We start from the raw sequence: 27,180 nt of genomic DNA, 5'->3' as shown, positions 1-27,180 counted from the left end.
CCCAGCACTTTGGGAGGCCGAGACGGGCGGATCACGAGGTCAGGAGATCGAGACCATCCTGGCTAACACGGTGAAACCCCGTCTCTACTTAAAAATACAAAAAACTAGCCGGGTGCGGTGGCGGGCGCCTGTAGTCCCAGCTACTTGGGAGGCTGAGGCAGGAGAATGGCGTGAACCGGGGAGGCGGAGCTTGCAGTGAGCCGAGATCCGGCCATTGCACTCCAGCCTGGGCGGCAGAGCGAGACTCCGTCTCAAAAAAACAAAAAAACAAAAAAACAAAAAACAAACAAACAAACAAAAAAAATAAAAAAAATAATGGAAGGAAAAAACCACTTCATCTCTTAATGCAATGGAATACCTGTGTTAGAGGCAGACTCTTGACTCCTTCACCGCCTATAATATCCATCTGACTTTGTAACTCTGATTTCAAAAGTATGTAAACTAAGCAGTTATTAAATGAATGGTCTCGTTAGGCATTTAATTTGTCTTAAGAATCAGTGCCATTCAAAGGAAAGGTTTGGAGGACATGAACAATGTGTATGGGATTAAGGGCTATGAACGCAGAGGGACTAAAAAAAGCGGGGTTTCCGAGGGAGCCGATGATAGGAGATCTCAGCTTCCTCCTTTGCTCGTCTGTATTTTCTGTTTTTCTACAATAAATGCATGCGGTGTCTTAGAATGTTATTAGGCCATCCGTGTAGTGTTGGCTGAGTCAGAGGCTGCAGTGGCTGCCAGGGATGTGCTGCTTTATTCTTCTGGACAGGGGCAGGTCCCACCCCCCGGAATTCCCTTAAGTAGGGAATGTTTTCAAGGTAACTTCAGAGTGAGGAGTTAGAGATGTTGCTTTTGGGACAGAGCGCAAAACATGAGAGGTGGCAGGCTATTTCAGACACCGTGGGCCATTTCAGGATTCCTTTTTAACCCATTCTCTCAAAATCACGATGTCATCCACCCCAGCACTGCCTTTATGGATGAACTCTGCCGTGTGGAGGGATAGGACACAGCAGCTTTGCTTTGTTCTCGTGAAGCCTGTAGCAGGCTTGTCCGCATGTGGGGTCCGACCGCAGTTGTCTGCCTGACCCTCCTGGGCCTGTGCCCCTTACGTGGAGCCCTCAGCCCCTGGAAGCATTGGGTGGTCGCCGGCTCCTGCAGGCCCAGAGCCCCCACGGAATTGACTCATCGCGGGGCCCCAGCCCCCACTCCACCCGGCTCTGGTGCAGAACTTGGCCCTTCCAGCGACTCAGACTGACAGGGGTTGAAGGGAGATGTATGTTCCTGTTCCCTAGTCACCCGTTCTGTCCTGGGGAGGGGCCCACCCCGCCAGGGCAGCGGCTGGCCGTTCTTCTCCAGGACTTTTGCTCCAGGAGCACGTGCATGGCTGGATCTCACGCAGATTCTACAGAGCTCCTTCTCCAGAGTCCCCCTTCATCTGGAGTCCGCTCCGAGTCCAGCCACATGTGTGGCGCTTCCATGACTGTTCCCTAGCTGGGTACGGGTTCGTGATGCCTTTGCCTGCCATGATGGTCTCCCTCGAAACATTGTCAGCAGGCGTGTTTCAGACCAAGGTGCAGAGCTTGGTCACAAGCCCTGAGCCACAACGGGCACGTTGCAGCCTTGGGGTGGGTTTGAATCCGACAGAAGTGCCCCACCCAGAGCATGCAAGTCACAGATAAAAATGACGAAAGGTTCCTGTGGGAGATGAAACTCGTGGCCTGGAACTGGACCTCAAGTCACAAGTGTGGGAGGAGCCTGGGCGCTGGAGCTCGCTGGGAGTGGCCTTTAGGTGGGAAGCTCCCTGGTGTGCCCCTGTTCTCTCTGCACCCTGTCTACTTCTGTCTACTTCTGGGGAACCAGAGTTAATTCTTCCACATGTGTCCATTCAAACAACTTAGAGCTTTAGTCATCTGCTTGCATAGTCAGAATTCTTGGAGGCAGGCTTTTAAAAAATCTTCCAGGTCCAGCGAAAATTACCATTTTCTTGTCTCGCACAGGCTTTGATTCTGATAACTCTTCTGGGGAATTTTCAGAGGCACATCAGAAAGTCACGGGAATGATTGACTTGGACACCAGCAAAAATAATAGGATTGGGAAAATTGGGGAGAGGCCCTCTCAAGAGAATGGAATTCAGAAACACAGGTATGTTCTCTCACATCTATTGTTTCTAAACTGCATCTGTAATCACCCCAAAAACACTCTTCAGGGTACCCTCAGCCCTCACGAGCATTGAGCTGGAGCGGCATCCCCACAGCTGCCTGGCCTTCCCGTCCGGACAGCCTCCTGTGCCCGGCCAGCCTCCTGTGTCTGGCCAGCCTCCTGTGCCCGGCCAGCCTCCTGTGTCTGGCCAGCAAGCGTTCTGAGAGACTCCATGCCTCTCTCGGCTCCGGGAATCAGCAGATGGCAATTTTATGAGCAGTGCCTTTCCCCATCTAAGAAATGCCGCAAACAGTACATGGCGTTTTGATCATCAGACCCCTTGCTGATTTCCTACAGATACTCCTGTTCTTCCATGGGCAGCCAAGTTCATCCTCTGTCTCATCGGAGTTCTATTGCGGTGTGTTCAGCTCTAACCCCTACAGGACGAGAAGGGTTTCATTTGCTTGATGTAGCAAGACCCCATTCCCTTTCCTCCTCCACCACGTTCGTTTTCATGTAGGTAGAGTCCGATGACAGTGGCCATCATGAGAAGTCTTCAGTCCTTGGCTGGGCGTGGTGGCTCATGCCTGTAATCCCAGCCCTTTGGGAGGCCGAGGCGGCCGGATCATGAGGTCAGGAGATCGAGACCATCCTGGCTAACATGGAGAAACCCTGTCTCTACTAAAATACAAAAAATTAGCCCGGTGTAGTTGTGCACATCTGTAGTCCTGGCTACTTGGGAGGCTGAGGCAGGGGAATCACTTGAACCCGGGAGGCGGAGGTTGCAGTGAGCTGAGATCACGCCACTGCACTCCAGCCTGGGTGACAGAGCGAGACTCCATCTCAAAAACAAAAAAAAAAAGGCCGGGCCCGGTGGCTCAAGCCTGTAATCCCAGCACTTTGGGAGGCCGAGACGGGCGGATCACGAGGTCAGGAGATCGAGACCATCCTGGCTAACACGGTGAAACCCCGTCTCTACTAAAAAATACAAAAAACTAGCCAGGCGAGGCAGCAGGCGCCTGTAGTCCCAGCTACTCAGGAGGCTGAGTCAGGAGAATGGCCTGAACCCGGGAGGCGGAGCTTGAGCTGAGATCCGGCCACTGCACTCCAGCCTGGGCGACAGAGCGAGACTCCGTCTCAAAAAAAAAAAAAAAACACGAAGTCAGGACAAGTGTCAGGTGGGGCAGGCAGTGGCCCTGGAGCTGGTGGCATTGCGTTGCGGGCTCCAGCCACAGCTGCTGATGTGTGTCTCAGCTCCAGGGAGCTGCTCCAGCCTGGCCTCAGGCTCTCCTTCGAGCTGCAGGCCCACACCCCTGCTTGGTGGGTCCACTCGGGCACCCACGTGTGCATCTCACCTGTTGTTTGTTCATTCTCTCACCCCACAGATATGGGAGCCCCCACCCCTGCTCCTTCTGCGTCCCTGTTTTCTAGCCCTGACTCTGTGGCCATTTTCAGTGCTGTTGGGTCCTTCAGTTCTTCTGTCTTCTCTGCCACATGCCTGTCTACCCAGCCACCCGTTTCCAGAGTGACCTCTACATCCCTGCCTTTTATTCCAGCTGTTGTGCAGAGGCATTTGTGTATATATGTATTTATTGTTTTTGAGACGGAGTCTCACTCTGTCACCCAGGCTAGAGCAGCTCCAGTGGTGCGACCTCGGCTCACTACAACCTCTGCCTCCCAGATTCAGGTGGTTCTCTTGCCTCAGCCTCCCAAGTTGCTGGGATTACAGGCATACATCACCATGCCTGGCTAATTTTTGTATTTTTAGTAGAGACAGTGTTTTGCCACGTTGGCCAGGCTAGTCTCGAGCTCCTCCAGTGATCCACCTGCCTTGGCCTCCCAAAGTATTGTGATTACAGGTGGGAGCCACCATGCCCAGCCCAGAGGCGTTTTTCAAAAGACAGATCTGAACCCCCTCCTCCGTCACCCTCTGCCTAAAACTCAGGCAGGATGGCCACATGGCCGGCCTCACACTCCTGGTCCTACAGAGCTGTGAATGGTGCCCTGTTCTACTGGAAGAAATGACCCAGCTTGGACAGTGCACCATGTGGTCACTCACCTCTTAGGATGAAGGCCAGCACCCTCACCTAGGCCCTCGGGCCCAGGCCTGAGCCCTGTTGCCTCCTGCCCCAGCTGCAGGGGCCTCTTTCAGGTCCTCTGGTGCATCAGCTCCCTCTGCTCCCTTGGCCTGGGGCCCCTCTTCTCCGTCATGTCTGTAGCTCCTGTGCATCCCATCTCCATGCAGGGTTATATGCTTGGCCCTCTGCAGAGCCACATTGCCCTCCTGGTAGCACCCCCGAATCACAGAGTATTCCCTGAATGAGTGCATGGATGATGGCAGAGCAGAGCTGGGTGCTGGCTTCCAGCAGCCCGGGCCTGGCACTCAGCAGATGTTCATTTTATTTTCCACCCTGCCTCACAGCTGCCGTGTCCTCTCCCTCCTGCCCCCTGACACCAGTAGTGTGTCCTGACCCAGCTGCCCTGATGTGGCATTCCCGGGGCATAGCTCAGGAGCAGAGCAGGCAAAAGCATGTGCTTTCATCACTCCAGAGGTCAGAGTGTCGGTGTCAAGGTTTTGCTGGGTGCGAGGCAAAACACCCCTCAAAGCAGCTTCCATGAAATGGGAGTTCAGCAGGAGAGCCCTGGGGTGTCCCTGGAGGGCTGTGAGCAGCAGGGAGCCCTGGGCCCCCACTCTGCAGCACCTTCTTTGCACCCTCCTCTGTGGTGTCCTGTGTGGGTTTGGCACGCCTCTCCCCAAATCCAAGTTTATGTCTCCGTTCAGGCACTCCCCTCCTAGATGGAGACAGTGTCTCATTCCAGCTCCACGTTCCTGGCGGGGAGTCCAGGGCCCCGGGTCAGTGGTCCCCAGGTCGATCAGCGGTGAGCAGTGGTGGGGGTGAGGGTCTCCTGGTGCAAGCGTGATGGCGTGGGCTTCCCCTTGCAGCCGACTGGAAGATTACCTAGAAAGAAATGCTCCTCAGGAAGGCAAACACGAATCTAAAGGACTGAAAACCTTGTAGTTCGGGTCACTCTTGGTGCCCTCGTGGCCTGACCTCTGCCTATGGTCTGGCTGCTGCCCCAAGGACCCACCAGGAGCCCCCAGAAGGCTGTGAACTGTGCAGGCAGAGGGACTCCCTGCTGCTGCCCTGTCTCCCAGCTCTGGGAAGAAACAACAGCACGGCCACTGTGGGGCCAAGACTGCAGAGCCAGCCATCTTTGTTGTCATGACCATTCCTGGGAGGTCCTGGGAACATGGGTGTGGAAGGCCTCTCGCAGCAGCCATATCCGTGTGTCCCTAGGCATGCCAGAATGCAGAAATGCCAATGTTTAAGTGTCAGAATTAAAGAGAAATGGTCATTGAGTGCAGCCACCTTGAGTGGTCGGAGTCCTGTGTTGAATTCACCCACACACACCCCTTTCATGCCCCACAGGACGTCACTGCCGGCTCCCATGTTCAGCAGAAGTGATTTCAGCGTGTGGACCATTCTAAAGAAGTGTGTCGGCCTGGTGAGTCCGGGGGCCCATGCTCACGCGTGGGGCTGCACCACTGACTCCTGGGAAGGTATTGCAGTGCTAGTGATTTAAGAAAATGCGCTCTTGCCGGGCACATGCCTGTAATCCCAGCACTTTGGGAAGCTGAGGTGGGTGGATCACCTGAGGTCGGGAGTTTAAGACTGGCCTGGCCAACATGGAGAAACCCCGTCTCTACCAAAAATACAAAATTAGCCGGGCATGGTGGTGCATGCCTGTAATCCCATTTACTTGGGGGGCTGAGGCAGGAGAATTGCTTGAACCTGAGAGACGGAGGTTACAGTGAGCCGAGATTGCGCCATTGTACTCCAGGCTGAGTGACAAGAGTGAGATTCCGTCTCAAAAAAAAAAAAAAAGAAAGAAAAAATGCACTCTCATGTTTATAAACAGCATGAGATTAAGACAGTAAAACAGGCAAAGAACAAGCACGTCAGGGGAAGAGGTGTTCTGTAGGTGAAACGGGACATAAGAACCATCCTGCAGGTACCCGTCCAGCCCTGTGTCCTGTGTGAGGTGGGTGGGGCTTCCGTGGCACCCTTCACGGCCACATGCTGAGCTGCAGGAGGGGCGTCAGCCTTTGTCAGGGGCTCAGGGTTTGGGACAGAAAAACTAGCTGGGTAATGAGGGCCCAGAAGTTATAGACTTTCCCTTTCATGATCTTTCCTGACTGTGAGAACAAGCGGTGCCTCACGGGGGCGGGGAGTGTCCTGCGCCTTCTGTACCTTACTGGGTCCTGGGCCGGCGCTCAATGACTGAAAACTCAAATGGCCTGGGGATACACGATGTCACTCTTGCTCAGACCACGTCTTCTAGTGCCGGTGATTTTTTGCCCTTATGTTTTAGTCCTTTTTTTTCCAGAGGGAACTTCATTTTTTCTCAACTTTTTATTTTGAAATAATTTTAGACTTAAGGAAAATCACAAAATAGCACAGAGCATTCCTGTAAACCCACCACCCAGCTCCCCTGATGCTGGCATCTCTCGGAGTAACCATAGGTCAGTGACCGAAGCAAGAAATGCATCTTAGCTCCACATGTCACTTGTATTTCCTCAGTGTCCCCAACGTCCTTTCCTGTCCCAGGACCCTCATGGCATTTGGGCTTCTCCACTTGGTGACAGCTGCTCTGGTCTGTTACTTAGTGGACTTTTCCTTAATTTGAGTTTGTCTGATGTTTTCTTCTTAGAATGAGGTTCTGTGTTTTTGGCACACACAGTAGTGAGGTACCCTTGCCAGGGCCTGGTCTGAGGGACTCTGTGATATCCACGTGTCTTGTTAGGGGGATTGTTAACCTGATCACTTGGTTAACCTGATCAGGGCCTGGTCTGAGGGGTTCTGTGATATCCACGTGTCTTGTTAGGGGGACTGTTAACCTGATCACTTGGTTAACCTGATCAAGTGTCTCCACTGCAGAGTTGCTGTGTTTCTCTTTGTAATCAGTGTTTTGGGGGAGACACTTGGATTCTGCTTGCTAATTGTGGCATCCATTGGTGGGTTTTATTGAAATCATTCTAATGGGGATTTTCTATTCTCATTCTGTCTTCTACCTTTATTAATTGGAATTGTTCTGTAAAGGAGAGCTGTCCCTTCTCCCCTAATTATGTATTTATTCAGTTATTTATTTGTATTAGTATGGACTCATGAGCATGTATTTTCTGTGAGTTGAATTCCAGTATAGTCCTTATTTACGTAATTGCTCAAATTGTTCTACCTTTGGCATTGAGAGTTCTTCCAGGTTGGTTTTCCCGCTTCTGCTGAACCCCCATCCTTTTCTGAACACTTATTTCAGGCACTAAAGGATACTCTAGTTCAGCTTATATTTTCCCTGCCTTAACCCTGGAATCAGCCACTTCCCCAGGGAGCCCATTCACTGGGTAATGGTGTTTAGAAACCACGACCCGGTGCTGGGTGAGCTCATTGCTGCTGAGGTATCATTGCCTGCAGGCCCTCTCAGCAGATGGTGCTGGAAAATACGAGTGTGCTAATGCTCATGCATACACATCTGTATTTCTGTATATATCTGTATGTTTCTTTTAAAATAAACCATTTGAGATTTTTTTTCTCCTTCAGCAGTGTTTTTTGTACATTTTTGACTATGTGGCTAATTCAGGTCTTGACAAAAATATCTGTCTTGGTATAGATGATGAAAGTCTTTTTGTGAACTTGACAAACCACCTAATTTTGACTCTTTTAAATTCTAAGACAGGCTGGGTGTGGTAGTAGCTCATGCCTATAATCCTAGTGCTTTGGAAAGCTGAGGGAAGAGAATCGCTTGAGGCCAGGAGTTTGAGACCAGAGCCTGGGCAACACAGTGAGACCCCATCTCTACAAAAAAATTTTTTAAATTAGCCAGGTGTGTTGGCACATGTCTGTAGTCCCAGTTACTCAGGAGGCTGAGACAGGAGGATGGCTTGAGTCTGGGAGTTTGAGGCTGCAGTGAACCGTGATTTCACCACTGTACTCGAGCCTACATAACAGAGGGAAACCTTGTCTCTTAAAAAAAATAAAGATTCTGGGACCAAAAGCATCTTTTCAACAATATGAAATGATGTAAATTGCATTCCCTAGGTGAGGGTTGTGGAGGGATTGAGGTGAAAGTTGCATGTGAGCGTGTAGGACTGGCAGGCGTAGTGGAAAGGTACTGGGAGGGGCCTTGCGGGGTGGCTCCACCCCTCACACTTCACTTCGAAACACTCCCCTCTGGAGGTTTTGGTGGCACTCCTCTCTTTTTACTACTTCTCAGCTTGTATTGAAAAAACACAAGCACACTTGGCAGCATGGACAGTCCCAACACAGACAGACGTGGACAGACAGTGGCGAGCCCATGTCCCCATAGCTGGATCCACAGTGATTGGCTGTGGCTCTTTCTGGATCTGTACTGATTGGCTGTGGCTCATTCTGGATCCGCAGTGATTGGCTGTGGCTCGTTCTGGATCCACAGTTATTGGCTGTGGCTCATTCTGTTTGGTCCACACCCCCCTGCTTCTCTCCTCCCTCATATTTTAATTCCAGACATCTTTTTGTTTGTAAATATTTCTTACATATACTTAAAGGATAAGGATTCTTTTTTAATGTGACTATGATATTATTATACTTTAGAAAATAACTTTAGAAAGTTATTTAATATCATCAGATACTCGCTCTGTGTTCAAATGTCCAGTGGTCTCACGTGTTGCTGTCTGCTGTTTGCAGTCCTGTGTGGACCTTGTTTGTGTCCCTCTGTCAGGAAGCCTTTTTGTTGCTCTTTCTCTGAATTTAAAAGCTGTGGGCAGGTCAGGCGTGCGGCGGCTCATGCCTATAATCCCTGTCAGAGGCTGAGGCAAGAGGATCGCTCCAGGCCAGGGGTTCAGAACCAGCCCCGGCAACAAAGTGAGATCCGATCTCTACAAAAAATAAATAGCCGGGCATGGTGGTCCATGCCCAGGCTCCCAGCTACTCAGGTGGCTGATACAGGAGGATCGCTTGAGCCTGAGAGGTTGAGGCTGCAGTGACCAGTGATCACATTACTGTGCCCCAGCCCGGGTGGCAGAGCGAGACCCTGTCTCTAACAAAAACAGCTGTGAGCACTCAGAGCCTGGGTCCATTAACTCAGGAGGACATGCTAGTTGGAGCTGTGCCAGCATGATCACCCTTTATTGATTGCCAGGGATATTTCTGTGGTGAGAGGCTCCACTTCCTTTGCTGTAAATGCAGTTTATGTAGGAAAGTCAGGACCAGTGAGCGATTCTTCCTCCTTATTGAAGTTTTCACATAATGTGTTCTTTCACTGGCGTCATCCAGTGTGACTCATGTAACCAGCTAGTTTGTCTTTTGTTTACCTCCTAGCATTTAACTTATTGATGTCTTCCAGTCCACAAATTGTTCCATCTTTGGTCAGTGAGAGTCTATTCAAGGTGGCCTGGAGTCCTTTACAAAAGGAGCTTCAGGCCTCTCCTGTGCATTTATTGTCTGGGGTGTGGAATCAGCTACTTGTCCAGGGAGAGAAGGAGAATTCAGGACCACAGCCAGGCTCTGAGGAGGCCACTGGGGTGGTCTTATTTCGAGGGCTGTTCCTACAGCTAGGAACTGTGTTTTTGTTTGTTTCGGTGATGCTTCCAATTTGGGCCAGCAGGCTCCACCTCACCTCTGCGGCCTCGTGTCTGCATCTCTTTTCTCCCTCACTGACAGTCCCAGTTTTCGGCAGCCCTGGCGAGGATAGATTTAGACCAGCACGTAGTTGTGACTCACTCACTTTGCCCCACATACCTGCGGGACCAGCTCTGCTGCTGACAGTGTCTTTGCTGAGATAGCGCATGTCTGTGGCTGCTGCAGTTGCCAGTTGTCTTTGTCCTCAGGGCGTATCTCAAATGCCTGCTTTTTTTTTTTCTTTTTTTGAGAAGGAGTCTTGCTCTGTCACCTAGGCTGGAGTGCAGTGGTGCAATCTCAGCTCACTGCAACCTCTGCCTCCTGGGTTCAAGTGATTCTCCTGCCTCAGCCTCCCGAGTAGCTGGGACTACAGGCGCCCGCCACCATGGCTGGCTAATTTTTTTTTTTTGTATTTTTAGTAGAGATGGGGTTTCACCTTATTGGCTAGGCTGGTCTCGAACTCCTGACCTTGTGATCCACCCACCTTGGCCTCCCAAAGTGTTGGGATTACAAGCGTGAGCCAACTGCGCCCGGCCAAATGCCTGCATTTCCAAACCACCTGGCTGCTTCTTCTCTGGGTGATTGTGCCACCAAGGGAATGATGTAAGTTCATTCGTTTCATTTTTGATATTGAGAGATGACTTTTTTTTTTTTGAGACGGTGTCTTGCTCTGTTGCCCAGGCTGGAGTGCAGTGGCACAATCTTGCCTCACTGCAAGCTCCGCCTCCTGGGTTCATGCCATTCTCCTGCCTCAGCCTCCCGAGTAGCTGGGACTACAGGTGCCCACCACCACGCCCGGCTAATTTTTATATTTTTGGTAGAGTTGGGGTTTCACCGTGTTAGCCAGGATGGTCTCGAACTTCTGACCTTGTGATCCACCCGCCTCGGCCTCCCAAAGTGCTGGGATTACAGGCATGAGCCACCGCACTAGCCCGAGAGATGACTTTTTAAAATTTAATTTTCTTTTTTTTTTTTTTTTTTTTTTGAGACGGAGGCTCGCTCTGTCACCCAGGCTGGAGTGCAGTGGCCAGATCTCAGCTCACTGCAAGCTCCGCCTCCCGGGTTTACGCCATTCTCCTGCCTCAGCCTCCCGAGTAGCTGGGACTACAGGTGTCCGCCACCTCGCCCGGCTAGTTTTTTGTATTTTTAGTAGAGACAGGGTTTCACCGTGTTAGCCAGGATGGTCTCGATCTCCTGACCTCATGATCCACCCGTCTCGGCCTCCCAAAGTGCTGGGATTACAGGCTTGAGCCACCGCGCCTGGCTTAATTTTCTTTTAAAATTATGGGTCCTGCGTCAAATTTATCACGTAAGGTGTATTCCAGGAGGGTCGGGTTCCTGTCCCTGTGCCCTCCTGGTGCTCTCTGCTTTCCCCACAGGTGACCAGGAGCCACGTTTAGGGCACATCTTTCATGCATCACACAGCTGATTCTGTGTGTATCTTCTCCCCACTTCTTTATGTAAATGAGAGACTTTCTCCACCTTTTCAAATTCGGTGGTATATCTATAGCAATATGCAGTGACTTCTTAATTAATTAATTAATTATTTCTTTTTAGAGACTGAGTCTTGCTTTGTCACCCAGGCTGGAGTGCATTGGGAGGATCATGGCTCACTGTAACTTCAATCTCCTGGGCTTAAGTGAACCTCCTACATGAGCCTCTGGAGTAGCTGGGACTACAGGCACCCAACACTATGCCCAGCTACTTTAAAAAAAATTTTTGGCAGTGGCTCACGCCTGTAATCCCAGCACTTTGGGAGGCCGAGGCAGGCGGATCATGAAGTCAGGAGTTCGAGACCAGCCTGGCCAACATAGTAAAACCCCGTCTCTACTAAAAATGCAAAAAATTAGCTGGGTATAGCACTGCATGCCTGTAATCCCAGCTACTCGGGAGGCTGAGGCAGGAGAGTCTCTTGAACCCAGGAGGCAGAGAGGTTGCAGTGAACTGAGATCGCGCCATTGCACTGCTGCCCAGGTGACAGTGTGAGACTCCAACTCAAAAAAAATTTTTTTTTTTTTTTTGTAGAGACAGGGTCTCACTTTGTTGCCCAGGCTGGTCTTAAACTCCTGGCCTCAAGTGGTCCTCCCCACTTTGGCCTCCAAAAGTGTTGGGATTACAGGCATGAGCCATCTCGCTTAGCTGACTTCTTTTTTTTTTTTTTTTTTTTTTTTGAGACTGAGTCTGGCTCTGTCGCCCAGGCTGGAGTGCAGTGGCCGGATCTCAGCTCACTGCAAGCTCCACCTCCCGGGTTTACGCCATTCTCCTGCCTCAGCCTCCGGAGTAGCTGGGACCACAGGCGCCCGCCACCTCGCCTGGCTAGTTTTTTGTATTTTTTAGTAGAGACGGGGTTTCACCGTGTTAGCCAGGATGGTCTCGATCTCCTGACCTTGTGATCCGCCCGTCTCAGCCTCCCAAAGTGCTGGGATTACAGGCTTGAGCCACCGCGCCCGGCTTTAGCTGACTTCTTAATCTTTTAATGGCATGGCGCTCCCTCACATGGCTGCCCCCTCGCTCATTGGACTGGTGCTCTGTTGTTGGACATACGGGTCATTTTTGGTCTTTCATGGATCCAGTCGTGCTGCAGCAGAGAGCCCTGCGTGTGTGTTTGGCCGAGGCTCTGGTGGGTAAAGAGCCCTGCGTGTGTGTTTGGCCGAGGCTCTGGGGGTTAAAGAGCCCTGCGTGTAGGTTCCTAGAAGTGGGGCTGCTCGGTCAGGGGCAGATACCCATAGAGTTTGCTGGAAGCGGCCCGGTCCTCTCTGTGGGGCTGCATCACTGTGCATTTCCACAACAGCCAGGGGGCTTTCTCCAGGTGGGAGCTGCACGCAGTTGCAATACCATCTCTCCTGCCTGAGCAAGGCAGCGTCTCCCCAGTGCTCAGGGCCGCCGGCTGCACTTCCTTCCTGGCCTCCCTGGCCCCATCTCTGGCCGCTGTGGACTGTGGCTTCTTCTAGTTCACCAGGTGTTTAGAGCATGGGAGGGCTGTTGACCCTGGTCTGGAATGTAAATTGCAAATGCTCCTCCATCTGTCTGCTTTTCTGCTCATTCTTTCGGGGCTTCTTTCTTTCTCTCCCACGTGCTCCTGCAGTGCTGAGCTCTGATCATGAGGGTCACATCTCTTCCTGCTTTCCTCAGCAGCCACATTCCCTTGTGCAGTCTTGGCCACACCCATGTGCTGGGGCTGCCTCAGTTGGAATCCAGTTCTAGTCCCTCCTAAGCCCACAGTCCCTGTGTGTCCGGTGCCATCTGGGGCCTGCTCGCCCCTGCAGCAGCCTGAGCTGCAGGCTCTGTGTGTCTGCCCTGTACTTTCAGCCTCGGTCCCTGCACTTGTCTTTGACCCAGCGTCTGAGCAGAGCCCCCCTCCCAGCACGGACGCTGAGTTTTGGGAACTTGGGTCCTCTCCTTATCCCTCTCCCTCTGCCTCTGCTTTGGCCACCCCAGACCCTGCTCCTTCCTGAAGAGCCTGCCCTGAGGTACACAGCTATGCCTTCCTGGAATGCATGCTGCCCAGCTGTTGGGATCCCTTTCCTAGAAGCCCAGCAGGAAGAGTGGCCCCTGTGGGCACTTGTCCCCTTGGCACCTTCCCAGCTTCCACCACTAAGCCATGCACCTGCTCTGTGCTGCCCGGGGCCTGGGAGCAGACACCTGAGGCACCTTTGCCAACTTGGAAGGCCTTAGGGGAAAGCTGCATGGAGCCATGTTATAGGAAACCTCATTTGCCAGGTTCAGGCATGTCCGTGGCATCCTGGAGGGGATGGGAAGCCAGGGACTATTTTTAATGGCGCGGGTGGCTCTACTTTGGGACCACTACTTTGTTTTTTGTTTGTTTGTTTTTGAGACAGAGTCTGGCTCTGTCTCCCAGGCTGGAGTGTAATAGCACAATCTCGGCTCACTGCAACCTTCACCTCCTGGGTTCAAGCGATTTTCCTGCCTCAGCCTCCCGAGTAGCTGGGATTACAGGTGTGCGCCATCATGCATGGCTAATTTTTGTAATTTTATTATAAACGGGGTTTCACCATGTTGGCCAGGCTGGTGTTGAACTCCTGACCTCAAGGGATCTGCCCACCTCGGCCTCCCAGGATGCTCATATTATAGGCCTGAGCCACCGTGCCCAGCCTGGGCCACTACTCTGGAAGTGGGGTGGAGAAGATGTGGAGTGGGGGAGGGGGCGTGGGTGGGCCCAGGAGCCCCTGTGGCAGTCTGTGTGTCGGGAATGGGGCAGTGGGCTGGGGAGGCAGAGAGGATTCAGGGTGTCACGCCAGAGACCTCTGCAGGCTCAGCGCAGATTGTGAGTTAGGTCTGATGGCAGCGAGGCTCACAGGGCAGGGCTGATGGGGCAGGGAGTGGCTCACCCATGGGGGGTTTGAAGATCTGGTTCAACCCCAGAGTCTGCGGCTCCATAAAGGAATGCTCAGAGCAGGGGCATGGAGCAGCCCCGCGGTGTCAGGAAGGCAGCAGTAACCAGCGGGTCTTCCCCATCTTTTCAGGAGCTCTCCAAGATCACGATGCCAATTGCCTTCAACGAGCCTCTGAGCTTCCTGCAGCGGATCACAGAGTACATGGAGCACGTGTACCTCATCCACAGGGCCTCCTGCCAGCCCCAGCCCCTGGAGAGGATGCAGGTGGGCCTTAGGAGTGCCAGGCGGGAGTTTGTCACGAAAGTGACACCCCTTGAATGTCTGGCCACACAGTCTTGGGGCCCCGGGCATCTGTGAGAAGGGCTCGCACAGCTCCCGCCAGTGTTCAGTGCCATCCTGCCTGGCAGCCATGGCATTTGTCCAGGTATGTGATGACAGAACTTGCAGGAAATGCCATTGAGCTCTCAGTGGCCCCAAGAGCTCCCTGCTGCCGCCTCCCGCCGGGAGTCTCCGCCTCTTGGAATGGAAGGTGGTGGCGGGCTTTGCCCTCGGGCTCCTCTGGGGTCCTGTTGTACCACCGCGCCCCGTGTGTGTGTATGTGTGTGACTGTGGGCTGGGCATGCACGGTGGCTCACGCCTGTAATCTCAATACTTTGGGAGGCTGAGCGGATGAATCCCTCCTGGAGGTTGAGACCAGCCTAGGCAACACAGTGAGACCACATCTCTACAAAATTTTTTTTCAAATTTAGGCAGGTGCAGTGGTGCATGCCTGCAATGCCAGCTACTTGGGAGGCTGATGAGAGAGGATCACTTGTGCCCAGGAGCTAGAGGCTACAGTGAGCTATGATAACGCCATTGCACTCCAGCCTGGGTGATGGAGTGAGACCCTGTGTCTAAAAAATAACAAAATACAAGTGTGTGACTGTGGGCGCACATAGTGCGTGTCCCTGTGCGCGTGTGTGCGCATGCCTCTGAATGCGTGCTTGGGGTGTGCGTGTTGAGTGTGTGGCCTTGTGTGTGCATGTGAGACAGAGTGACTGACATTGTTGCAGCGTCTGCCAGGAAGGGCGCGGCCCCGGGGGTGGAAGGCAGCACCCAGTTCCTTCTTTCTGTGCTGTCGACGGAGTGGCGGGTGATGAAGGGCGTTCCCTGGAAGTCCTATAATCTCAGACACACTGCTTGGAGAAAATTGAAAAATCACACGGAACAAATAGTGACAGAAACCAGGTGCCCACCGCCCTCCACGAGAGGCCGTCTTCTCCGGCGCATTTCCTAACTGAAGCTGTTCCTGCCCGTCCTGTGGATTATTTACAGTCTGTGGCTGCTTTTGCTGTTTCGGCCGTGGCTTCCCAGTGGGAGAGGACCGGCAAACCATTTAATCCACTCTTGGGAGAAACGTATGAATTAATCAGGTAAGGGAAAAAGGCCCATCATAAATATCTTGTAAATGGAATTCCTTGGATGACAGATGAGTTTGATTCCTTCACTAGCGTTGATTCCACTGCTCTGAGAATAAACTGTTTGAATTAAGAGCTCACTAAAGCGTTTGGATGCTGTAGGCGAGATGTTTCACATACATGGGGTGTTGTGCTAACAGTGCCACGGTGTCTGAGTGAGTGTAAAGCATTGGCAATGAGATATTTTAGTGTGTTTGACTCAAGCGTGGAGACAGCGTGTACTGTAGACGCTTCCGTGTGTGTGCAACGTCTGTGAAATGTGTAGGATTGTTGTGAGTTTCACCGAAAATGGAAATAGGTACTAATGAGCAAAACTAGGCTGTTTTACCAAAGTATTCAGTGAATGCTATTGAAAAAGCAGGTAAATCCAGAGACAGGAATGATTGCAATGAGGAGTTTCACTGCCAAGGCCACGTTTGCCACCACACAGCCTCCCCAGAGTTTTAGCAATAGTCAGACGGCCCTGGCCAAGGGAGAGTTAACCAGACCACGCCTCATCTCCAGACATCCCTGAAACTTCTTCCTATGGAACTTTCTTCTAGGCAGCGTTGCTGTCCCTTCCTAGAGTCCCCTCAGCTTCCCTCCTGTCTCTGGTGGCCCTCACCTTACAGACCTGAGACTGACTCCAAGTCCCAGAACTCTGACCCCAGAGGTCCAGCCAGGCCCCATATCATGTTGTCTGCGGCTGGGCCTCTGGAAGGACTGGTTGGGGTTCTCTTCACCCACCTGGTTGCCCCGGGGACTGCTGTGGTTATTCACAGAATCATCCTGGGATTCTGCCCCGGTGACAGTGCCTACCCAAACCAACAAAGGAAGTCAGAAGCAGGCCAGACCGCAGCATGAGTGTGGCAGTGTGGTAATTCCTCAGCCATCGAGCAGCCTGGCTGGGACTCCGGGTGGCTGTGGATGAGGGAATAGATGTGTGTGGCTTCCTTCAGGGCCGTTTGGTGATGTCTAAAATGATTTTTATTCCACTGCCCATGGACCCCCTCATTCTCTTGTAGATGCATGGGGGTGCCCATGGGCAGATGTGTAGGGAGAGTCAGCGGAGCACAGTTGAGCCCCTGTCTCTGTGACAGGGCTAAGCTATGGTACTGAAGGAGGGAGGGGCAGGGCACTCTCAGCTGCACCCTTCACTCCTCCGACTGTCTGGTAGCCCAGCACACAGAGCTCGCTCCACCTGCCCGGGGAGAAGGAGCTTGCTGGAGGGGCGTGGGTGGTTATCTAGACAAGCCTGCTGTGCAGAATGCAAGCTGTTTGCTACAGGGTGCTGGGCTGCACGCCTCCCTGCCCAGGAACAGAGTGCAGACAGGAGGGAAGGCAGGCTCCTTTATCATCTTGTTTTATTATTTTTCTATGAAAAAGGGAGTTGAGCCAAAACAATTAGCCTCTTATTTGGATTCTGGTTTAGTTGATATTCTGTTGGGTTATTTTATTATGAAGTCTGTTTGTTTTTTAATTATAAGAATGTGCTCTTTATAGAAAATGTGTAACATTGAGAAGGGTAGAAAAGATAAATCAGGCATAATCCCATAAAAGACAATAGCTGACTAGGCTCATGCCTATAATCCCAGCAACCTGGGAGGCCGAGGCAGGAGCATCACTCGAGCCCAGGAGTTCAAAGTTACAGTGATCGTTCCACTGCACTCTAAGCTGGACTACAGAGCCAGACCCTGTCTCCTTAAAAAAATAAAGATAGCTGTCAGCATTTTGTTAGACTTTCTTTTGTGTGTGTTTCAAAATATGATGTTAAGTTGTATCCCTTTTTATTTAACAGTATGTCATAATTTTCCTGTGATATTAAAAACTTTTTCTAAATTACAGTGTTTCATGGATTCTAAGACACATTTTTCATGTTGTAGCACTTCAACATGTCAGTTTCATACTCCTTTTTTTTTTGAGATGGGGTCTTGCTCTGTCCCCCAGGCTGAAGTGCAGTGACATGATCACGGCTCACTGTAGCCTCAACCTCCTGGGCTAAAGTTATCTGCCCACCTCAGCCTCCCAAGTAGCTGGAACTACAGGCATGCGCCACCATGCCCAGCTAATTTTGGTATTTTCTTTTTTTTTTTTTTTTTTTTGAGACGGAGTCTTGCTCTGTCACCCAGGCTGGAGTGCAGTGGCGGGATCTCAGCTCACTGCAAGCTCCGCCTCCCGGGTTCACGCCGTTCTCCTGCCTCAGCCTCCCAAGCAGCTGGGACTACAGGCGCCCGCCACCTCGCCCGGCTAGTTTTTTTGTATTTTTTTAGTAGAGATGGGGTTTCACCGCGTTAGCCAGAATGGTCTCGATCTCCTGACCTCGTGATCCGCCCATCTCGGCCTCCCAAAGTGCTGGGATTACAGGCTTGAGCCACCGCGCCCGGCCAATTTTGGTATTTTCAATAGAGATAGTGTTTTGCTATGTTGCCCAGGCTAGTCTTGAACTCCTGAGCTCAAGTGATCTGCCTACCTCCGCCTCCCAAAGTGCTAGGATTACAGGTGTGAGCCTCTGCGCCCAGCCCAAGTCATAGTTTCATTTGCAGCATTTTTTTCTTTCTTTCATAAAATAATGGTGTGCAGTGCAATTAGTGACATCTTTGGTTCAAAGAAGTGCAGTTCCTTTGAAACTTCAGGTCACTGTATGGGACCCTTTATTGTATTTTATGTGTTATTAATGATTGAGAATTTTTTTTTTCTTTTTCTTTTTTTGAGACGGAGTCTCCATTGGTTGCCCAGGCTGGAAGGCAGTGGCATGATCTCGGCTCGCTGCAGCCTCCGCCTGTGGGTTTAAGCAATTCTCCCTGTTCTCCGCCTCAGCTTCCCGAGTATTTGGGATTACAGGCGCATGCCACCATGCCCGGCTAATTTTCTTGTTTTCAGTAGAGACAGGGTTTCACCTTGTTGGCCAGGCTGGTGTTGAACTCCCAACCTCGGGTGATTCGCACACCTTGGCCTCCCGAAGTGCTGGGATTACAGGCGTGAGCCACCACGCCCGGCCATGGTTGAGATTTTTATCAATAGTGAGCAAGTGGTTGTGGGATTTGGTTTGCTTCAAATGGGCTTTCTTCTGGTGTGTAAAGAGTTTAAAAGTGTGGCCAGGCGCGGTGGCTCAAGCCTGTAATCCCAGCACTTTGGGAGGCCAAGACGGGTGGATCACGAGGTCAGGAGATTGAGACCGTCCTGGCTAACCTGGTGAAACCCCGTCTCTACTAAAAAAAATACAAAAATCTAGCTGGGTGAGATGGCAGGCACCTGTAGTCCCAGCTACTCAGGAGGCTGAGGCAGGAGAATGGCGTAAACCCGGGAGGTGGAGCTTGCAGTGAGCTGAGATCCGGCCACTGCACTCCAGCCTGGGCAACAGAGCGAGACTCTGTCTCAAAAAAAAAAAAAAAGTTTAAAAGTGTGTGCCCATGTTTGTCCTAGAAAGTGTGAGTGTCAGCACTGGCTGTCAGACCATTTGGGGAGGAGCTGTTGTTAGTAATACAGGCTTTCCTGTACTTCTGTATATAAATCACTATGCAGTTTGGAGAAGCAACATAAATGTCACAGCTTCAAATTCTAGTGTTTCTGGCTCATCCTGGCTGGGTCAGCTGCTGGTCCTTACCCACACGCTGCCCATGCGTGAATGCCAACTTTGTGTTTTTCGTCTGATTTAGAAGTTGGCTGGTGCTGGGCAGCCGAGCACCTGTTCTCTAGATGTCATTGCCTTTGAGCAAGCAGGATAGTTTGGACAGAGTGTGGCGTGGTGACAGCAGGGTCCAGCAGGCGACTGTGGGTCTTGGCACACGCTGCAGGGAGCAGCCCTGCTTCTGCTTCTGGGAAAGGGGAGGCTGAGGCCTGGACAAGGGAAAGACTGGCCACGAGAATCACTTGTGCGGGAGTCTTCTGTTCTGAATTCATGCAGAGTGTGCTTCCTTTTCTCGATATTTCTCTTGAGCCTGTTGCTGCTGCCAGCCTTCCCGTCCTCTGGTCAGCGTGCTGTGCCACCGTCGGAGGCATTCACGAGATTGGCTCTTAGAAAATGATTAAAATGTCTTGAAGAAGATAAATCAGGCTGGGCGCGGTGGCTCACGCCTGTAATCCCAGCACTTTGAGAGGCTGAGGTGGGCAGATTGCCTGAGGTTAGGAGTTCGAGACTAGCCTGGCCAACATGGTGAAACCTTGTCTCTACTAAAAAATACAAAAAATTAGCCGGGCATGGTGGCATGCACCTGTCCCATCTACTCAGGAGGCTGAGGCTGGAGAATCGCTTGAACCTGGAGGTAGAGGTTGCCGTGAGCCGAGATTGCGCCACTGCACTCCAGCCTGGGCGGCAGAGATTTTGAGATTCCATCTCAAAAAAAAGAAAAAGATAAATCAGAATAGGAAAGAAGTTCTAGATGATAGAGAAGAAGCCTTGTGAGTGAAAGGAATGCAAGCCGCCTGGGCTGGGTGGAGCGGGGCGTGCCACCAGCAGCCTTCCCCAGGGGCTGCACCCGGGCCGGAGCTCTTGCTGCACAGCCGGAAGCAAGCTACGCACCTTCTTCATGCCGACACACGTCGTCTGTCACGCATTCACTTGCAGATCGTCCTTGCCAGTGTCTGCCATGTGCTGTGCGTCTGTGAGACCTTGGCAGTCTGTCAGGTTAGGGGCCATGGACGTGAACCAAGTCCTTTCCCAATACCCTGGATCCCTACAGATTCCTTGTTACAGCTAAAAATACACATTCCTTTCTTAGACAAGTATTCATTTTGTAAATTACATACCTTAGTAGTCAACCTTTTAAAATCTAATTTTTCAACTTTCCTTCCTCTGTAATGATTGGAAATTCTGATTCCAGTTAAGTTGGTAATTATGTGGTTTAGCTTTTCTAATTTTTAATGACTACACCTGTAGGTGTATTCACAGTTCCGGAACAATTAAAAGCTGACATTTTGATTGAAAAAGAGGGTATACTAAAAATCCTGTTTCCTGGACAGGAATATTTTGGGGTATGAGCCATTCCATCTCGGAAATTTCAGGGGCCTGGTAGAAGAGGAAGGGGCACCCTCTTCAGAAAGGGTTTAGTGTCCTGAGTTCCTAGGCAGTGGGGGTCCCTTGGGGTTGAGGATTTGGAGTCAGGGGTCTGTAAGGGTCACTTATCCACATCTCTGGGCACCTCTGGCGAGACACCGCTGTGGCTCGGGTGGTCCCATGGAGAGCAAGCGGGGCGTTGGGGTGGAGGCCCCCTCCTGCACCATTGCCCTCTCTGGGTGGGTCAGATGTGCTCTGGAAGCTGTGTTTATGTGTGTGTCTGTTGCCAATGTTAGGCCGAGTGCGATGTCGGAGAGGCGGTGTTGGGTGTTTCTGCCACATCTTGTGGCACGGAGGGCCCCTGCTTCCCAGCATCCCGTGAGGGGCTCTGCACGATGTCTGAGCTGCCCTTTCTTTTATTTTGCTGCCATTAATGTGTCTGTTTCTCTTTTTCTTTTCTTGGACCTAGGGAAGATTTAGGATTCAGATTTATATCGGAACAGGTCAGTCACCATCCCCCCATCAGTGCGTTCCACTCGGAAGGCCTCAACCATGACTTCCTGTTCCACGGCTCCATCTACCCCAAGCTCAAGTTCTGGGGCAAAAGCGTGGAGGCGGAGCCCCGAGGCACCATCACACTGGAGCTGCTCAAGTGAGTATTGGTGCGTCCTGCCGAGAGCCGCCTCCTGCAGAAACTGAAATGGGTGCTGGTGATGTGGAGGGAAGCCTTCCTTCCGGAGGAAACCCTGTGATTTTTCTCCTGAGGTGGTGACCTCCCCACAGCAGCAACGTCTTCAGATGAGCTTCCTGACCAGGGTCCCGTGTTGCTGGGGGGCGCCCTCACCTCTGCAGTTGGAATTCGCACCCCTTTCAGTCATCATTCATTGTATTCCTTGTCTTTTACTGCCTAACAGCCCCAAATGTAGCAGCTTCCACACCAGTCTGGCAGGGTTTCTGAGGGCTGGGGACCGTGAGGTTGCGGTGGGGATGAGGGTTCGGTTACCCATGGTGCCTGTGTCCCGGCTCCCCTTCTTGCCTGCTGGCAGGGCCCCTTCAGGGCTGCTTGCTGCAGGGTCCTGCCTCCCACGGGGGAGAGAGCTGAGAAGGAAGCCAGGGAAGTGGCCCTTTGCACACTCCCCCATCCTGTGCTCATGTGGCAGGGGTGACTTAGGGTTGGAATTTGAAACAGCATTGGAGGGGGCCCTCCGAGAGGCCGCTCACTGCCGCTCTTCACTCTCGGCCTGAATGCTTCCCAAGCCAGTGTCCACCAAAGACACCTCAGAGCAAAACACAAGTCTCCAACAAATGCCGGCCCCTAAGACCTGCAGACACAGACCGGATGCTGGCGTCCTCCTGGGCCACCAGTCCGGAGATGCGAGTCTTGCCAAGCCACTGCCTACGGTCTTGTTGTAGGCACCAGGTCCTAACAATACATACAGAAATAAGTAATAAACGACACCTTGCCTGATGAAGCATTTGATGTGGGTTTTGCTTCACATTGGCCCTGCCTGGATGGTGGCTAGAAGGTTCCACAAGGACCTGGAGAAGCACCTGAGAGTGTGTCCCGGGGCTGGTGCAGCCTTGTGCCTGTTGTGCAGTGGCCTTGCTTTCTTAGGAAGAGGCGTGCAGAAATGAAAAGTTGCACACCTTGCTGATAAAGTTGCACACCTTGCTGATGAACGCATTTGGGTTCCACCCCCAGGAAGTTCAGAGAATTCCACACGTGTCACACACTACCCTGCTCTGAGTGGATTTCTGCCTTCACTGTGGCTCCTCCACATAGCCCCTTAGAACATGGGGCTGCTGATCTGTTGCCTCACATTTGTGGGGTGTTTTCTTCTTGGGCGGGGCCATTTGGGAGGATGAGGAATAAAAGAAACAAGTATGTGGAGTGCGGTGAAAACCCTGCACCCCTCCACAGCCACGTGCCGGTTCCTCAGATAGCCAGGGCCACATGCCCAGGACCCTGCATTACTGCCATGTGTGTTTGGGGAGGTCGCTTTTCTTTTGACGACTTCACAGGAAAGCCATTTCTCTTTGTTCAGTCTTCTTTGATTGCTTATTAACATGTCTTGACATTTAAGTAGAAAGCTTTGTAGATGCTACAAAGGAAAGAAGAAGTACATTTCAAACGCATGCTAAATACACGGCCTCCGTCGCAGGGGCTTCAAAGCAGCATGCTGCTGTCCTGCGGGCGCCAGCTGCTGTGACCCAGCACTGCCTGGTTGTTGTGTCTTAGGTCACGTCGTGTCTTGCCTTCTCTGTGCTCTGACCGCTTGTTTTCTGGTGTCTTCACAGACATAACGAAGCCTACACCTGGACCAACCCCACCTGCTGTGTCCACAACGTCATCATCGGGAAGCTGTGGATAGAGCAGTATGGGACAGTGGAGATTTTAAACCACAGGTGACAGCACCCCACTGTTGGGTGAGAGTGCGAGGCTCCGGGTGGGGATGGTGAGCCAGGGAGCGTGAGCGTCCGGCTCCTGGTGGGCTTTAGCTCAGCCTCAACGAGCTGCTGCCGTGTCCCCGCCAGCCCAGGCATAGCAGCTGCCTGGACTTGACTCTGACCGGTGTTGGCCATGGGTGCTCCTCGTTCACGGCCTCATTTGTAGTCACGGTCGTTACTTGAAGGCTTTGAGCTATGCCGAAGAGCTGTGTCATTGCCAGGTGCAGCGCGGTGGCCGTCCGCAGCCATTGGCCACTGTCCAGGCTCGAATGCCCTGTTCCTGGAAGCTTATGACTGGTGGGCTTTGCCTTTTCACCACTTTAGTGAGGTATAATTGATGCATCATACGATTCACCTGTTCTGAGTGGACACTTAAGTGATTTTTTAATAAATTGACCGAATCATGGAGCTATCCCCACAGCCCGTTTCAAACACTTCCATCGCTCCAATTTCCAACATTTCCAGTTTCAAACACTTCCATCGCCCCAAAGGCCCACCGCACCCATTTGCAGTCAGTCCCCGCCTGCTCCAGGGTCCTCCATCGTGCTTCTCCCGTTACAGAGTTGCCCTTTCTGCCTGTTTGCTGTCTTGCAGCAGAAACCTGTGTTTGTTTTTCCCACAGAACTGGACATAAGTGTGTGCTTCACTTTAAACCGTGTGGATTATTCGGAAAAGAACTTCACAAGGTGGAAGGACACATTCAAGACAAAAAGTAGGTCCTTGCCAGGTGGTTCATGGGGCAGCACTGCAGCCTGTGTGTCCACGTTAGAGGGCTCAGGTGCTCCTGGGCCTGCATGTGCCGACGTGCACGAGACGCGGGTACACCATGCCATCTGTTCATGGTCGAGAAGTATGACTCCTTTTTGTTTTGGAAAGACATTTTGTTATTGAGCATACAAGGAAATGAAGGGTATTTTTGAATGTAGTTTCTAGGTGGCTTGTTACTGGGGCCATCTTCTTTTGATAACATTGTCTCGAGAAGTCAGCCGTTTTCACTGGGAGATGAGACGAGACTGCGTTTTGCGGCAGAGCTGAGGTGGGAAGTGTGGCCTTGCGCTTTCCCTCCCCCGGCAGGGCACCCCATGCACACTGTCAGGCGAGACTCAAATGTGTTAGCTGGTGGGGTGTCCGTGTCACGTGACCGGTTCACTCCAGTCTGAATCAGGGACTTTCACAAGTTTTTGTGAGCAGAGAAATGGTCAGTACTGTTTTAGCACATTTTTCAGTTCTTTTTTTTTTTTTTTTTTTTTTGAGACGGAGTCTCGCTCTGTCGCCCAGGCTGGAGTGCAGTGGCCGGATCTCAGCTCACTGCAAGCTCCCCCTCCCGGGTTCACGCCATTCTCCGGCCTCAGCCTCCCGAGTAGCTGGGACTACAGGCGCCCGCCACCTCGCCCGGCTAGTTTTTTGTATTTCTTAATAGAGACGGGGTTTCACCGTGTTAGCCAGGATGGTCTCGATCTCCTGACCTCGTGATCCGCCCGTCTCGGCCTCCCAAAGTGCTGGGATTACAGGCTTGAGCCACCGCGCCTGGCCAATTTTTCAGTTTTTTTTCTCTCCATTTGGGTTAATTACTTTGTAATCTGGGTCTCAATTTTTTTTTTTCCAGTAAGGAATTTGAGCCATAGAATGTCATGAAGTTCCTTCTAGTTCCTAAAATTTAGACATTTCCTGTTAGAAACTAGCCCCCAATGTAAAACAGGGCCAGGTGCAGTGGCTCACGCCTATAATCCCATCGCTTTGGGAAGCCATGGTGGGCAGATCACCTGAGGTCAGGAGTTCGAGAGCAGCCTGGCCAGCATGGCTGTCTTTACTAAAAATACGTCTCTACTAAAACCCGTCTCTACTAAAAATACGAAAATTAGCCAGGTGTGGTGGCGCACATCTGTAATCCCAGCTACTCGGGAGGCTGAGGCACAAGAATTGCTTGAGCCCAGGAGGTGGAGGTTGCAGTGAGCCAAGATCATGCCAGTGCACTCCAGCTTGGGCGGCAGAGCAAGAGGCTGTCTCAAAAAAAAATAAGACAGTTGGTGTTTCTGCTCTGTCCACCCTCTAATATATACCAGAAATGTAGCTGTTTCAACAGCCTTTAAATAAAATGGCCAGGCTTATGACTGACCATTTCTCCCATAAAACATGTGAGAATCAACGTGTGGACCTAGAAGGGACAGCAGTCTTACAGTGCCTTGACACCTCTGCCCCTTGGAACTCAGCCCAGGGAGCAGCTGGCTGTCTGTTTCCAGAAATGGGTGGGCGCGCCAAGGCCAATACTCGCTGACCCTCAGTGAGTGCATGTAGAGCGTGTTTTTCCAGAACTGGGTGGGGGCCCTGAGGCCAGACTCGCTGACCCTCAGTGAGTGCATGTAAAGTGTGTTTTGGTTTTCCGGTTTTCCATCCTAAATTTAAGGGTGCTCTGTCCTTGGAGACAGAGAGTTGTCCCCAGGTTGTCTGCTAGGTGAGGCCTGGCCCAGTTCCCCGTGTCTGTGTGCCGACTCTGCAAGGGCAGAGAGACACCCTCCCCTCCTGGGTCCTGAGCCTGTCAGAGCTGGACTTCCAGGGGGTCTGTGGTCATGGTTGACTCTTCCCAGCAAGAGGCAAAAAGAGAAAGAAAATGGAGCCTGGCACTATTTGGCGTCATCCCTTTTGGAATCGAGAGCTCTAGTGGCCACTCTGCAAAGGTCTCTGGGTTGTTATTGATGAAAACAGGCAGGTGGGGAACCAAAGATCAAGCAACATTGACTGCACCGATGGATAGAAAAGGGCTGAAGGACACACACAGCACGTTCAGCATGTTGAAAATGATCAGTGGGTGCCTGCAGCTTTACATTTTAAAACACTCGCTCTTTTTTTGCCCCTTCCCATCTCCTGTAGCCCCGAGGGCCGGCTGTCCTTTGGGTTTCCATCCCTTCCCATCTCCTGCAGCTCCGTGGGCTGTCCGTCCTTTAGGTTTCTGGCCCTTCATTTTCCTTTCCATGGTGTGTATCAGGGCTCGGAATGGTCCCAGAATGCAAATTTTCATCTTTGCATTTATGTCCAGAGATGTCCCAAAATGCGTAAGAAAGCTTGCCTGAGGGGGATTTATTCCAGGGTCAAAATTAAGGTGCTACGTGTTTAGACAAATGGTTTGTAATGACTAAAACTTGGCTTTAAAAATCCCATTTAATTACAGCAAAAAGAAGCTCTTTGTGATCTATGGAAAATGGACGGAATGTTTGTGGGGCATAGATCCCGTTTCGTATGAATCCTTCAAGAAGCAGGAGAGGAGAGGCGACCACCTGAGAAAGGCCAAGCTGGTAAGGGCCGGGGCATCCCCGGGCAGAGCTGAGCCCTGGGCGCTGAGGGCTGTCAGGCCGCTGCTGCCTTTAACTCACCTGCCAGGGGCGCAGGGAGCCTTTGGGCCCCAGCAGGAGAGATGAATGTGCAGAATTTGTCCAGTTGAACCACATGTTGTGGGGTCCAGTATCAGTGGGGGTGGGTTATCTGTATTTCTTTCCGTTGTTTTTTTTTGTTTTTTTTTTTCCCAACTCAGGGTCTTCCTCTGTCACCCAGGTTGGAGTGCAGTGGTGTAGTCATAGCTCACTGCAGCCTCCAGTTACCAGGCTCAAGCGGTCCTCCCTCCTTAGCCTCCCAAGTGGCTAGGACTATAGGCATGCACCACCATGCCTGACTAATTTTTATTTTTTTGTACAGATGGGGTCTTGCTATGTTGCTCTTGAACTCCTGGGCTCAAGCAGTCCTCGCACCTCGGCCTCCCAAAGTGCTGGGATTACTAATAGGCATGAACCACAACACCTAGCCAATTTATCTATATTTTGGTTGCACAGAGGCTGCTGCTATAAACTGTGGGCCCCAGTGCCCTAGAGTCATACATAGTCACTGGCCCCCATGGCTGGAAGTATCTGAGGGACCCTCAGGCAAGGCCATTTCTTTGTTTTTTTTTTTTGAGACGGAGTCTCGCTCTGTCTCCCAGGCTGGAGTGCAGTGGCCGGATCTCAGCTCACTGCAAGCTCCGCCTCCCGGGTCCACGCCATTCTCCTGCCTCAGCCTCCCGAGTAGCTGGGACTACAGGCGCCCGCCACCTCACCCGGCTAGTTTTTTTGTATTTTTTAGTAGAGACGGGGTTTCACCATGTTAGCCAGGATGGTCTCGATCTCCTGACCTCATGA

The 27,180-nt window shown here is 51.8% G+C and overlaps 1 protein-coding gene across 4 annotated transcripts in view; it reads left to right on the top strand.

Annotated features, from left to right (window-relative positions):
* OSBPL2 (oxysterol binding protein like 2) overlaps nucleotides 1-27,180 on the top strand; it is a 59,390-nt gene that overhangs the window by 20,838 nt on the left and 11,372 nt on the right. Inside the window, exons 3-11 of one of the 4 annotated variants that reach the window (XM_025399225.1) lie at nucleotides 1,992-2,136; nucleotides 5,565-5,640; nucleotides 6,569-6,658; nucleotides 14,270-14,404; nucleotides 15,455-15,552; nucleotides 21,039-21,221; nucleotides 22,868-22,975; nucleotides 23,640-23,729; nucleotides 26,184-26,307. In XM_025399225.1, coding sequence (XP_025255010.1) covers nucleotides 14,288-14,404; nucleotides 15,455-15,552; nucleotides 21,039-21,221; nucleotides 22,868-22,975; nucleotides 23,640-23,729; nucleotides 26,184-26,307 — 720 coding nt within the window. In that variant the 5' untranslated portion in view covers nucleotides 1,992-2,136; nucleotides 5,565-5,640; nucleotides 6,569-6,658; nucleotides 14,270-14,287. The remainder of the gene's footprint in view (nucleotides 1-1,991; nucleotides 2,137-5,564; nucleotides 5,641-6,568; nucleotides 6,659-14,269; nucleotides 14,405-15,454; nucleotides 15,553-21,038; nucleotides 21,222-22,867; nucleotides 22,976-23,639; nucleotides 23,730-26,183; nucleotides 26,308-27,180) is intronic. The other 3 variants (XM_025399226.1, XM_025399224.1, XM_025399222.1) reach the window with 3 other exon arrangements.

Source organism: Theropithecus gelada, chromosome 10, assembly GCF_003255815.1.
Source record: "Theropithecus gelada isolate Dixy chromosome 10, Tgel_1.0, whole genome shotgun sequence".
Lineage (NCBI taxonomy): Eukaryota > Metazoa > Chordata > Mammalia > Primates > Cercopithecidae > Theropithecus > Theropithecus gelada.
Note: the sequence above shows the minus strand (reverse complement) of the source record. Positions and strands in the feature narration are given on the sequence as shown.